The sequence below is a fragment of the Hippopotamus amphibius genome, chromosome 2 (assembly GCF_030028045.1).
Source record: "Hippopotamus amphibius kiboko isolate mHipAmp2 chromosome 2, mHipAmp2.hap2, whole genome shotgun sequence".
NCBI lineage: Eukaryota > Metazoa > Chordata > Mammalia > Artiodactyla > Hippopotamidae > Hippopotamus > Hippopotamus amphibius.
Genome location: NC_080187.1, coordinates 35,189,824 through 35,204,883, shown reverse-complemented (window position 1 = coordinate 35,204,883; position 15,060 = coordinate 35,189,824). Strand labels below are relative to the sequence as shown.

General features: G+C 45.7%; 1 protein-coding gene across 4 annotated transcripts in view; it reads right to left on the bottom strand.

Moving 5' to 3' along the window:
* The window catches only part of XPA (XPA, DNA damage recognition and repair factor), a 182,921-nt gene that overhangs the window by 64,157 nt on the left and 103,704 nt on the right, over positions 1-15,060 (bottom strand). Inside the window, exon 3 of one of the 4 annotated variants that reach the window (XM_057720164.1) lies at positions 13,742-13,859. The exons of the other annotated variants lie outside the window; for them this stretch is intronic. Coding sequence (XP_057576147.1) covers positions 13,742-13,811 — 70 coding nt within the window. The 5' untranslated portion in view covers positions 13,812-13,859. The remainder of the gene's footprint in view (positions 1-13,741; positions 13,860-15,060) is intronic. 4 annotated transcript variants of the gene reach the window in all.

The following is a 15,060-nucleotide window of genomic DNA, read 5'->3' as shown; positions in this document are numbered from 1 at the left end:
TAATCCCAGTTCTGCCACTTGCTGGTTGTGTCGTGTTGTCTCAGACACGTTATTAATTGCCTCATGCCTCAGATTCCCCATCTGTCGGGTGGGGTGACTGTAGTACCTACTCCTCTGGATAGCTATGAATACCTGCACATTCAAAACTGCTCAATAAGAGTGACTATTTTTGACGGACATATTCAAGGTCACTCAGAGATTCACTGCCAGTGCCAAGGTTAGCTCTGAGCTCTCCTGTGTCCCCTCCAGTCTACACTGGCTTTGAGGGAACACTCTGTTTTCGGAGGGAAAGGCAGCTACTCTGCCCCAACTTCCTGCCCACAGCTTTGTCTAAGGTCCCATGGCAGGTTTTAATGAGGGAAACTCAAGCTCTCACTGGTTAAAAGCAAGAAGGTGGGACTTTCTGCACCACCCTCTACCAGTGACAGCATCAATATCACTGTCATCTGTACCTGGACACAAGTGTCTTGTGGCAGAGGGTTTGAAACCCTGAGGGCTGTAAGGACTCCAAAATTTACTGGAAAAGGAATAAACTAAATGAAGAATTGGGCTCCAATTTCTACCATGCCCTGACAAGCTGGATGACCTAGGCAAGTCACTTCATCTCTCTAAGCCTTTGGAGAGAACATTAGTTGCAGTTCTTAAGGCTAGGATTTGATAGGATCAGAAAAGTCACACTCCCAAGGATGTCGGTAAAAAGCATTTCCTCAGCCTGGTGAAAGTGTGAGGAGAAATCAGACACAGAGACTGACTCTAACCTGCTAAGCTGCCGAGAGCCATAGTAAGACTTCATTATTGAAAAATTACTTATGATGGTAATTTTATTTGCAACTCAATCACAACACAGGAAACCAAGACACAAAAGATCAAGTTATGGAAGCTGTCTGTACTGAAGGTGGCTGCCCAGAGGATGAAAACTGGAGAGGCTTCAGGCTGTGAAAAAGCACTGTGGCAAAAGGGCTAAGCATGGAGCTTTTGGTGTTAGCCGGACCTGGGTTTGAATCCCTGCTTGGCCACTTACTAACAGTTGATTGACCTTAGATAAGTCCCTCAACCCTCTGCATCTCAGCTTCCTTATCTGTAAAACGGGCATAATGATCACAGCCCACGTTGCTGTGTGCAGGATTACGTGAGGTGACGCAGTGGAAAGCTCCTGGCACACAGTAAGCTCAATAAATGGAAGATGTTGGTCTCATTTCAGATTCTCTTGCCTTGGGGGTAAAGAAATAAAACTCAAGTAAGGAAGTTTTATTTGTTAACAAAGAAGGCTTAAGTAAAGCAGGCATTTTATTGTTTTAAGTAACCAAGAAGGGCAGGGGTGCTGCTGGCCTCAGGGAGGTCTGGTACCAGGGACTCAGACACCAAGACACTTTCTTCTCAGCTTCTCATCTCTAACTGTTGGCTTCATTTTGTCCTGCCACAGATAGGCTTCTCCATGGCTGTGGATATGGCTTCCAACAGCTCTCCATCACAATAGGAGAGGATTCTTCCCCATCAGCTAAAAGAAATCCCGAGAAAGGACTCTAATTTGCCTGGTTTGGGTCACATGATCATCCTTGGGCCAATCACAGTAGCCAGGAGGTTGGAGCCCTCTGATTGGCTCAGCCTGGGCCATGTGCCTAGGGTTTCTAGGGTTGTTTCTTCCTAAAAGAAACAGAGGAAGGGGATGCGGTGCAATTTTCTCCCTAGAGAGACCAACATGTGGGTGGAGCTGGGGAACAGTTCTCTGCACCAGGTGCTGGGGATGGCATGAAGCCACTTCTTACAAGTGCTACATCCTCTTAGCGTGTCTTTGGTGCCATGTTTATCCTAAAATGTACTCTTTGTAGAAACAGCTCAACTTAATACAGCTTAATGCTGCCCAAATCCACCACCTTTAGCTGCTGTTTGCAGAGCTTATGCAGTGCTCACAGCAGGTGGAGCCCAGGCACGATGGAGGTCTCCCTGGAGGGCCCAGAGTGAATCTTTCTCTGCCTCTAGCCACCATCTCCAGACAGCAGGACCCTGGTCTCTGGCTCCTCCACTGACTCTGGGCTGCAGATCTCAAGGAGATTGGGGGTTCTGTACTTAAAGTAAAAAATGACAGTGCTAGAAGGGACCCCCAGGAACCACCTGGCCCATTTCACAGGCGGGGAGACTGAAGGCACAAGAGGACAAGGGGTTTGCCTACCCAAGGACACAGAGCTCCTTTGGGAACTGTGTCATCATCAGGCACCCTCAGCCCACGGGTATGGCAGGTCCTCAATCAAGGAATATTCCTGGCCTCTTGCTTCCTCTTAAGCGTAAAAATCTTAATTCCAGATCTAAAGTCCTTTCCCATTCTAAGGGGGATGGGTCCTTGGCCAGGAAGGGTAGAAATGACCAAAATGCTCACAATCCTACCTGACATGACAGAGAACTGGTATGTGGTACCGGGCACAGGCAGATGGCAAGGAACAGATGGGAGCAAGGTGAATATATTCTCAGCATCTTTTTACACTTTATGATTTGGTCCTGTATGTGACAGGCAGGGCAGGGGTTCCATTCCCACCTGCTGGACGAGAAGACTGACGCTCCAAGAGGGCAAGTGACTTACTCAGCCTTCCTCCCCCTCCCCCCAGCAAATTGTGGCGTGCTTAGAGCCCTTCTCAGGGGTAGACGTTTCAGCCTCTGACTCATCAGTGCTCTGTGGCAGACACTGCGGTGCCTCACCCATGTGCCCCCCGGCCCCTGCCGCTCTGCCTGGGGGCTCTCCCTAATGGTCATTCCCAGCACTGGCCAGATGTGCTAGGGGATGAACAGGTCCCTCCCTGGTAGCAGTTTTCCACCAGCGGCTGAAACGATTTGGGGGATACATACTCCAGCTGCCTTGCCCCTCAGTTGGTCAAGGCTGTACACACTGGTTCCCGGGGCCCCTAGTACGATCAAGCTCCAGTTGCTCACAGGGTCCACTTGCTTGATAAAGTGCCGTTCTTCCCCTTCCCTGCTTTACTTCCAGGCTGCCTGGCAGCATTTCCTGGGACCCCCTCCCAAATAAACTACTTGCACTTGAATCTTTGTCTTAAGAGTCTCCTTCTAGGGTAACCCAAACTAAGACAATCACCTTCTTTTTTTTACAAAAAGAGGGTGGACCAATTGGCTAAATCATGACACATACAGCCTATAAAGAGTAAATTCAAGTTGGGTCTAGAATGTCACAACGCCTGCCCCTTTCCCGGCCCCACCCTCACCAGTCCTGCAAGTTTCTCCACCACCTATTAAGGAGGTCATTACGTGTGAGGGTGTCACAGGTCATGCTACCAAGAACCAGCACCACACAGGACCGACTCCATCCCTGAGCCCCGGGTGACAGTTCCCACGGCTCTGACAAGGGGTCAGCCGTGAGTAGGCACACGCTCTGCCTTCTCAGGCAGGTGGCTGATCTGTCCTGATGCCACACATGAACCCAGCCTCATGTCACCCTGCCCCTGGACCGCCCCTCCCCATCAGGATGACCTATGCCTGGGCCTGAGAACCAGAGTCGTGGGGTAGGTCAGGGAATGCTGGAGCAGGAGAGAGTCACAGGGACTGGGATCGTCATCTAACCTGCCCATGGTAGGGGGACGGGCTGAGACCTGGGGGGACAAGGTCTGTCTAAGGTCACACAATGCATCAGGAGTGGAACAGGGTATGAACCCAGGCTTTTTTCCTTTTACTTCCAATGTGGTGTATTTGCTTCTATTATCAGACTGTAGGGAAAGAGGAGAGGGGAGCGTGGCAGAAGAACAGGGGCACAGGATTGAAGGCGGGCGGACCTCGGCTTAAAACCTGCTTTCACGGACTGCTGGCTGTATGACCTTAAGCAAGTTACTCAGTTTCACATGCTTCAGTTTCCACGATTGTAAAGTCGAGGTTCTGTTACCTTTCCAACAGTGCTACTGGGAGGCTCAGCAGAGATAGCCAAGGTGGAAGGCACCTGGTAATAAGAGATGCTCAATAAACACTGGGTGACGATGAGTCTAAAAGAAGATCCCTCCCAGTGTACAGGCCCCCACATGGGTTAAACTCCACAGAGTTTAAATAGAAGTGTCCTCACCATCTTCATCATCACTTCTAGAAGGTCTATACCACGGTCTAGAGCAGAATTTCCACACGGTGTGCTTTAGAATAAGTACTGCTTCTACGTGAGAAAAGGTGCAACGTGAAAAAAGAACTGCATTGCCAAGTACATTTGAAAAGGGTGGCATTAATGTTGACCAGGTTCACAGGCTGCAGGAGCTGTTGTGGCCTCTGCTCCTTGATGTGCTTTCTTCACGTGCAGCATCTCCCAGCACATCTGACCATATAACTCTTTGTTCACAAGCATTAAATGTTTCCCAGTAGCTGGAGATGCTCCAGGAAGTGGTTTGGGAAACAGTTGCTGTCCACTGGAAAGGCCACCTGACTGAAGTCAGTCACCGTCACTTACTCATGTGACCCATATGTCACATGTCCCTGACCCATATGGGCCTCAGTTTCCCCATCTGTAAAAAGAGAGGGGCAAGTGGAATCCCTAAGGCTGCTTCCAGTTCTGATGTGCTGGGATCTTGAAGCTCTTCTCCTGCAACATTAGTTCTATGCTTGTAATCCTAGCTCACCCAGCTCTGGCCAAGGACAGTGCTGGGAGAAGGGCAGAGGGTTCCAAGAGGGCGCTGGCAAGCAGCCCCATGGCTGGTCTCACATCTTGCCCTTGAAACGTAGGCGGAACTGTGCCAGGCAGGGCCCCACCAGTCTCCTGAACGGAGAGAAGACAGGAGAGCTGCTGTCTTCCCCTCCTTCCTCCTCTGCCCGGCTGCCGGGACAGTCAGCCGCTGGGGGATTAAGAGTGGGCCCGGCGCTCATTCAAGCCATTCAACAAGACAGGAAGCCAAGCGCACTCCTGCCCGCCCACCTCTGCTGGGCAGGTCGACAGGATTACGTGCATTGTGCTGGGGAATCGCACAAAGGGAGGCCCAGCCCATCAGGAAAGGCTGTGTCCAGGCGGGAATGCACCACCCGATGGCTGGTGGAGGCGGGCTGCTGGGCTGCCGCGCTAATCCTGCCTTCCACCTAGCCACAGGCTGCACCCTCACGGTGCCCAGAGCTGCTCTTTACCTGCACAGTGAGTGGTTCAGGGCTCCCAGGGGCACGATGGGTGCCATCCCTTACAGTGCCTCCCAAGACAAAGTCCCTGCATCCACACACGAAGTTTCAGCCTGCGTGCAGGAGGCTTTTCTGAGCACAATGCAGAGATCTGCACAAAGGGCAGGCAGGCAGGCGGGTGAGGACAAGTTCACCTCCCTGAGCCAGAGGCTCCTGAAGGCCTCTGGGGAACGGGCATGTTCATTTTCTCCACCTTCTTACAGCCACTATTTAATCCTTAACCTGGACAAGCTGGATCTGGCTTTGAAGGCAACTCGAAGACAGAGATGTCCCTGTCAGTTCCTAAGGGCCGATGGGCCAGATGTGACTGGACAGCCAGGCTCCACGCAGGTGGGTCCCACCCGGTCACTTGAAAACACGGACATTCACCATCTGGGATCCTGTGGAGATCCGTGCTCCAGGTGGTGCTGGATGCCCTGAACTTCACTCATGCCTAATTTCAGCCATATCTGTGTACACCTGTGCTATTACTGACAATGTTTTTCTTTTTATCAACTTGCTTTTTAAGTTGAAGTAACTTCTTTAGCCTTTTGTTAAGCAATAATATCTATGAAATCATGGATCTTACATGCTAGTAGTTCCTAGAACAATAAAAATAATTTCCCAATCTTAAAAAAAAATGGTATGTCCTTAGACTACCTAAAATCAGCTTGGGAATTATCAGTGGTGACATACAGAGAATGAGGTTGGATAGTCTCTAAGCCCCCTTCAACTTTTGCGAGCTAGGTTTACAGGATACTGAGAATCCTTAATGCCACTGATTCCAAAATTCTCCACAGTCACCTAAGCCAGACCCTCAAGAGTCCTTCCCAGACTCCCCTAATGTAGTCACTAGTCAGTTCTGCCTCCTGAACACCCCTTCCATCCCAGGGGCCACTGCCTTGGTTCAGGCTTTCACCCACTCTCACCCAAGTGCCTGCAGTAGCCTCCTGACTGGTCTGCCTGCATCTCCTGACTGCCTCCAATCCACTCTCCACCCTGCATCCAGAGCACTCTTTCGGCCATGCATATCTAAAGCACCTGGAACACGGGAAGCATTCCATTAATAATAACTATGATATTTTTTAAGAATACAGATCTAATCATGTCTCTTTATTGCTTAAAGGCTTTCCATGGTTTCCCCATAGATCTCAGGATAAATGGAAATTTCATAACCTGGTATGGAAGGCTCTTTCTGATCTAGCCCCTACCTGGTCCTTTAGCTGTGTTTTCCATCACTTCCTAACTCTATCCTTGTGTTTCACTGAAACCAGAACACTGAGGTGTCCATGTGTGCCATGCTGTTTCATGCCTCTGTGCTTTTGCTAATTCTGTCTCTTCTGCCAGGAATGTTCCCCCTTCCCTGACTGCCACCTCTTCCTCAGATGTCTAGCCAATTTAGGATCTCACTAAATTACATCACCCGCTCTGTATCAGTTAGCTTCTGCTGCATAACAAACTAAAACACAGTGGCTTAAAACAAAACCCCCTAATTATTTATCATAAGTCTTTGGATTGTGTGGATGGTTCTTCTAGTCTAGGCTGAATCAGCTAGGGCCAGATGGTCTGGGGTGGGCTCACTCAATGTCAGGGGCCTCGGCTGGGGTGTTTGGGATAGAAAGGATGGCTAGAGTCTCTCTGGACGTGATCTTACCCTCTAGGAGGCTAGCTTGGACTTGTTTACATGGTGGACTCAGGTTCCCAGCAGCAAGAGAAAGGGCAAGCCCCAGTATGCAAGTGCTTGTGAAACCTCTGTTTACATCACCTTTGCAGATGTTCACTGGCCAAAGCAAGTCACCAGATTCAAGGGGTAGAGATTGGAAGAGCAGCAAAGTCATATCACAAAAAGAGTGCACAGTAGCATTGGAGGCAATTATGGCTCGTTTACAAAATACCACATATTCTGAAGTTTTCTACAGTGAAAAACTCTTGTCTTCCTGGTACAGGTTTCCTCCTTATTCTGGTAACATCAACGTCTTTCCTCTTGAAGAACTAGTCCCTCCTCACTTCAATCAAAATCCCTCCCCCAGCCACAGTACTTCATCTCCTGGGCCATGCTGACTGGCCCAAAGGTCAGGCATATGACCCAACACAAGCCATTCAGCATTCTTCCCTAGGATTTTTAAATTGGAGCTAGGAATAAAGAACCATCTCCTCTCTGTTGAGAAAGGTAGGAATGGTGAATGGGAGAGTTTCCTTAATTTCTCTTTCTGCTCTTCCGTTGTTCGTGTATAGGAATGCAAGAGATTTCTGTGCATTAATTTTGTATCCTGCTACTTTACTAAACTCATCAATTAGTGCTAGCAGTTTTCTGGTAGAGTCTTTAGGGTTTTCTATATATAATATCATGTCATCTGCAAAGAGTGACAATTTTACTTCTTCTTTTCCAATTTGGATTCCTTTAATTTCTTTTTCTTCTCTGATTGCTGTGGCTAACACTTCCAAAACTATGTTGAATAACAGTGGTGAGAGTGGACACCCTTCTCTTGTTCCTGTTCTTAGAGAGAATTCTTCCAGTTTTTCTCCATTGAGAACAATGTTGGCTTTTGGTTTGTCATATATGGCTTTTATGATGTTGAGGTAATTTCCTTCTATGCCCATTTTCTGGAGAGCTTTTATCATAAATGGATGTTGAACTTTGTCAAAAGCTTTTTCTGCATCTATTGAAATGATCATATGGTTTTTATCCTTCAATTTGTTGATATGATGTATCACGTTGATTGATTTGCGTATATTGAAGAATCCTTGCATCCCAGGGATAAACCCCACTTGATCGTGGTGTATGATTTTTTTAATGTGCTGTTGCAGTCTGTTAGCTAGTATTTTGCTGAGGATTTTTGCATCTATATTCATCAGTGATATTGGTCTGTAGTTTTCTTTTTTTGTGACATCTTTGCCTGGTTTTGGTATCAGGGTGATGGTAGCCTCGTAGAATGAGTTCACCATTGCAACAAAAAGAATAAAATACCTAGGAATAAACCTGCCTAAGGAGGCAAAAGATCTGTATGCAGAAAACTTTAAGACATTGATGAAAGAAATCAAAGACGACACAAACAGATGGAGGGACATACCATGTTCCTGGACTGGAAGAATCAACATCGTGAAAATGACTGTACTACCCAAAGCAATTTACAGATTCAACGCAATACCTATCAAATTACCAATGGCATTTTTCACAGAACTAGAGCAAGAAATCTTACGATTTGTATGGAAATGCAAAAGACCCCGAATAGCCAAAGCAATCTTGAGAAGGAAAAATGGAGTTGGTGGAATCAGGCTTCCTGACTTCAAACTATACTACAAGGCCATAGTGATCAAGACAGTATGGTACTGGCACAAAAATAGAAAGGAAGATCAATGGAATAGAATAGAGAACTCAGAAGTAAGCCCAAACACATATGGGCACCTTATCTTTGACAAAGGAGGCACGAGTATACAATGGAAAAAAGACAGCCTCTTCAATAAGTGGTGCTGGGAAAATTGGACAGCAACATGTAAAAGAATGAAATTAGAACACTTCCTAACACCATACACAAAAATAAACTCCAAATGGATTAAAGACCTACATGTAAGGCCAGACACTATAAAACTCCTAGAGGAAAACATAGGCAGAACACTCTTTGACATACATCAAAGCAACATCCTTTTTGACCCACCTCCTAGAATCATGGAAATAAAATCAAGAATAAACGAATGGGACCTCATGAAACTTAAAAGCTTTTGCACAGCAAAAGAAACCATAAACAAGACTAAAAGGCAACCCTCAGAATGGGAAAAAATAATTGCCTATGAAACAACGGACAAAGGATTAACCTCCAAAATATACAAGCAGCTCATGCAGCTTCATACCAAAAAAGCAAATAACCCAATCCACAAATGGGCAGAAGACCTAAATAGACATTTCTCCAAAGAAGACATACAGATGGCCAACAAACACATGAAAAGATGCTCAACATCACTAATCATCAGAGAAATGCAAGTCAAAGCCACAATGAGGTATCACCTCACACCAATCAGAATGGCCATCATCACAAAGTCTGGAAACAACAAATGTTGGAGAGGGTGTGGAGAAAAGGGAACTCTCCTGCACTGTTGGTGGGACTGTAAGTTGGTACAGCCACTATGGAAAACAATTTGGAGGTTCCTTAAAAAACTACAAATAGAACTACCATATGATCCAGTAATCCCACTCCTAGGCATATACCCAAAGAAAACCATAATCCCAAAAGAAACTTGTACCATAATGTTTATTGCAGCACTCTTTACAATAGCCAGGACATGGAAGCAACCTAAATGCCCATCAACAAATGAATGGATACAGAAGATGTGGCATATATATACAATGGAATATTACTCAGCTATAAAAAGGGATGAGATGGAGCTATATGTAATGAGGTGGATAGAACTACAATCTGTCATACAGAGTGAAGTAAGTCAGAAAGAGAAGGACAAATATTATATGCTAACTCACATATACGGAATCTAAAAATGGTACTGATGAACTCAGTGACAAGAACAAGGAAGCAGATATAGAGAATGGACTGGAGAACTCGAGGTATGGGAGGGGGCGGGGGGTGAAGGGGAAACTGAGAAGAAGCGAGAGAGTAGCACAGACATATATATACTACCAACTGTAAAACAGTCAGTGGGAAGTTGTTGTATAACAAAGGGAGTCCAACGCGAGGATGGAAGATGCCTTAGAGGACTGGGGCAGGGAGGGTGGGGGGGACTCGAGGGGGGGGCGTCAAGGAAGGGAGGGAATATGGGGATATGTGTATAAAAACAGTTGATTGAACCTGGTGTACCCCCCCAAAAAAATATAATAATAATAAAAATAAAAAAAAAAAGAAAGGTAGGAAGACACCCCCAGAACTACCAGCAATCATGAAACTGCCAAACCTACAAGAAATCATATCCTATCCATCCCAGGGTTTGCTCACAGGAACCAAGTAATGTCTCCTATTTGCCTAAGTTGATTAGAATATCTATCACATGCAACCAGAGTCCTGACCACCTCACCTTTCCTGGTGCCAGGCAGAAGTGACCATACCTCCTCATCTGTCCCACTACTATACCTGGGGTTCACCTCCATTATGAAGTGTTGGCTACATGACTTCAGTCAAAAGACGGTAAAGGAGCCAAATGTTGACCTCAGCAGCCAGGAAGGTCAACAGCACTGCACAAAAGAGATCACCTCCATGTTTCTGTTCAAAGGAGAATTCTTTTTCAGCTTGGATTCCAACCAGAAAATTATTCTTCCAACCAAAGGAAACATTATAACTCTCAGAATTGTCACCTCACTGCAGAAAACAGGGCGATTATATTAGAGAATCTACTCATATTAGAGAAGGAAAGCACAAAGGCAGGGTGCTGGGATCTTGAAGAGTGAACAGACTTCTTCTCTAAGAATAAACTAACAAAGGCTTGCGCATGTCACAAGCTCTGAGTAATATAAGACAAGCCTAAAGATGCTCTTTAAATATTAATAAAGGCCACGAGACAAGATCTTACAGGTGGCACAGGAGTCCAGAAGAAGATGTGTGCACTTGGAACAAGACAGATCCATAATGGACCTGATAGGAGGTCCTTCCTTTGTTAAGCGTTCTTGATCTTTGGAGACTGGGACACATTTCAAATACTAGGGTTTCAGGAGGCATGCCTGAGGGATTATACCGTACCCCCAGGTGTGCGGCATTTATTTGCTGGTCTCTCGGCATCGTGACACTGTTTAATAGGACTGATGGCTGCTCAGGCTGTATGCCCTTACATGCCCACAAAGAAGAGCTCTTGTGTGTAATCCTATTTCTTGCTCCCAGTGAGTTGTACTCCAGCTGCCCTCAGTCCCATAATCTCTCCAGCTCAATCTTCTAACCACATCCGGAATTACTGTAGCCGAAATTGAGTTTAGACCTTTGTGGTACTCCAATGTACACTGGTTAGCAATTGCTGCCTTAGTGGTTCAGCTAAGCCAATGAGACTCTCTGACAAGGAGCTGGATGTTTATGTCAGAGCTCACTGATTTGCAGTATACTGTATATACTCTTATACATAATAAATACATTAAAATATATGTAATTCTTGCTTAATAATATGCTTTGTTCTTTCTTAGTAGTCCATTTATCTTAAATTTTTTTTAATTAAGGTATTAAGTGCATTCAGTAAAGTACTAGAAATGTCCTATATCTCGATCTTGGTATATGCTTATATATTCCTATATATGCTTATATATTCCTGCCTTCTTTGTTCAGCATAATGTCTTTAGATTCATTCACATTGTTGCATTTGTTCTTTGCTTGTTCTTTGTCATTGATGAGAAGCATTCCCTTGTGTGAATGTACAAGGGTGAGTCAAAAATTATCTGCACTCCAGTTATATCAAAACTTCTGGAAATTCTAGAGCCAGAGTGCAGATAATTTTTGACTGATATTATAATCTGTTTACAGGCACTGGGCACCTCCAGCCAAGGGACGTTATGAATAATGCTGCTATGACTCATCCTGCCTTTGGGTGAACTGCACTTCTCTTTGGTTTATATTCAAGAGTGGAATTTATGGGACTTCCTAGGCGGTGCAGTGGTAAAGAATCCACCTCCCAATGCAAGGGACATGGGTTCGAGCCCTGCCCTGGGAAGATTCCACATGCCACGGAGCAACTAAGCCCGTGCGCCACAACTATTGAGCCTGTGCTCTAGAGCCCGTGAGCCACAACTACTGAGCCCATGTGCTGCAACTATTGAAGCCCACGCACCTAGGGCCTGTGCTCCACAACAAGAGAAGCCACTACAGTGAGGAGCCTGCGCACCACAATGAAGAGTAGCCCCCACTCTCAGCAACTAGAGAAAGCCCGTGTGCAGCAACGAAGACCCAGCACAGCCAATAAATAAATAAAATAAATAAATAAATTTTTTAAAAAAAGAGTGGAATTTATGGATCATAGGATAGGTGTTTATTTAGCTCTACTATGGGATTTTAATAAACTACTGAGGTTTCTTTCCCTTCATAAAGTCCCTCCAGGGACTTCTACACAGGCGCCCAGACTGGGATGGATTCTACCTGAACTTCAGCCTATATTCTGATGTTCTAATGGGCCCAACCAGATCAGCAGCCCCTTTACAGAATGCAGTCTTAATAAAACATTTTTCTACCTTGTCTGTGCTACTGACAACACAGGCACTGTCTCACACTCCATTGCACACATTGTTTTATATTCCATAACCGCCTCCAATCCCCACGAGGCTGAATCCTCTTTGAAGGCAGATACTCTGCCATCACTATAATCTCCCTTGCTTGGCATGTAACAGATAATTAATATCTGAAGATTAAATAATAATAACTAGTTTATTAGTTAGCTGTTGCTATATGACAAATTACCATAAAGCTCAGTGGCTTAAAACAACACGTTATCTCAGAGTTTCTACGGTCAGAGAGCCAAGAGCAGCTGAGCTGGGTGGTCTGGCTCAGCGTCTCTCATGAGATTGCAGTCAAGGCAGTGACTGAAGCTGCAGTCATCTGAAGGAGAGACTGAGACTGGACGATCCTCTTCCAAATTCACTTACTGCTGGCTGATATCTGGAGACCTCAGTTCCTTGCCACAAGGTCCTTATGACATGAAAGCTGGCTTCCCCAGAGCAAGTGATCAGAGAGAGAGAGAGAGAGAGCAAGGGCCAAGCTGTATCATCTTTTATGACCTAGTGCTTGAAGTCACACATCTATCTCTGCTTTATTCTATTCATCATAAGTGAGGCACTAGGTCTAGTCGATACTCAAGAGGAGAATTAACCACCTCTTGAAGGAAGGGGTATTAAAGAAGTTGTAGACATATCCTAAAACCATCATCTCTAATAGTAGCTAACATTTATTGAGCGGTTACTATGTGCCAGGTGCCATACTGTGCGTTTCTACAGAGCACTTTGTTTAACCCTTATTACAATCCTACAAGGGAGATACTATCCTCAATTTGGGGGACAAGAAAACTGAGGTGCTGAGAGATTAAGGAATTTGTCTCAGTTCCCACAGCCAACAACAGAGCTAGGATGAGAACCCAGGAGTTAGACTCCAAAGCTTTTGCTGCTAATCACAAAGTTATATAATGAATAAGAGACAGTGGATGATTCTATGAGTCTAGAGTTCTCAAATGGAGTGGTGGACTGAATGGTGGCACCAAAAATATGTCCATTTCCTAATTTCTGCAACCCATGTATATTACCTTTCATGGCAAAAGATGTGATTAAGTTAAAGATCTTGAGAAGAGGAGCTTAATCCTGGATTATCTATGTAGACCCCACATGCAATCACACACATCCCCGTGAGAGCCGGGGGAGTTCTGACACAGACAGAAGAGGGGAAAACACAGAGGAAAGGTGATGTGAAGACAGAGGCAGAGATTGGAGTGACGCAGCCACAAGCAAAGGAATGCTGGCAGCAACCAGAAGCAGGAAGAGACAAGGAATGAATTCTCCCCTAGGGTCTCCAGAGGAAGCACAGATGTGCTGACACTTTGATTTGAAACTTCTGGCCTCCAGAACTGTAAGATAATAAATTTCTACAGTTTTAAGCCACCAAGTTTGTGGTACTTTGTTACAGCCACCACAGGAAACTATTACAGATGGTAAAATGTGTCCTACCTCCTTGCTTATCAGTGTTGTTCTTGAAGACTGGAATGGAGTGTTTCAGGCTTGTGAATATGGTTCTCATCTTTGGAGAAGCTTGGCATCAACTCATCCTGAAACAGCAGCAGAAAAACTAAAATTGGGTAAAAAAGAGAAAGAAAATTGTATAAAAACTACCTATATTGTTATTATTGAGTTTAAATTTTACTCTGATCTTCCTGGTAGCTGAGGCTAAAAGAAAATCAGTATAGATTATATAATTTTCATTTTCTGATAAAAAGGAATCACATCTGTTCATCAAGAAACACACATCTTTCCCTCAAACTATGTTCTAGGAATAACGGAGCAAGTATGTCTTCATATAGTGAACAAAATGAGAGATAAAATGTCAACAGTAACTTAAGAAGATCAAGGGACTATCCTCATGTGGAGGTTTCTCATGTAATCCTTGGATAAAAACTATAGCCCAACAGGGGAACACAGTTCAACATCCTGGCCATGTAGGCTGGAATCTAGGAATGCGCGCTCACATGGATACAGGGTGCCAGAGTTCACAAAGTACTTTTACATCCATCATCCTATATGTGCTCAAACAGCTCCTGAGAACCAGGCAGAGCAGACAGTGTAATCTGCATTTTACAAATGTATAAACCAAGGCCCAGAGAAGTGAAGATAGTGTCCCAAGGTCACACAGCTGGTGAATGGCAGGGCTAGGTTTCAGTGAGACTCCAAGAGCAGATCTCCAGGCACGCTGGCTCTACTTAGTCCACATGCCTCCTATTGTTCTCCAAGGATTTCATACCCATTTGCCGTATCTCTCCAAGCACAATGAGCCTTTGCAGGAAGGGTCCTCCTCTCATACTTCTTGGGAAGCCCCTGCTACCTACCCAGGGCTGGTCCTGAAAGATGTCCCACCATGTGTCAGGCCCTGCCCCAGGACAGACCATGTCCCACCCCACCCTGGCCTGGTTCTTCAGGTCAGGTCCCAAGCCAGCTGAGGACAGCTGCCTAAAGGAGAGGAGAGGAGTTGAGGATGGGATTGTGGGGCTCAAATCCAGCACCTCACAGAGGGATCAAGGAGTGAGAACAATGCCCTCCTGGCCAGGGCGCTGTCCACCCTGCAGTGCTGACCTGCCTCCAGTTGCTGGGAAAAGGTGAAACCCCCAGGGAGACGGGTGTGGCCTTCCCATCTCCCTTCCCTCCATGATCAGTGGCGGAAGGGGCTGGAGACATTTTGTCCCATTAGGGATCAGAAGAGAAAGAGAAGGAAGGGCTGACTGTTTCTGCTCTTCTCCCTCACTTTCTCCCCACCCCATGCCCTTTGGTGACTCTTT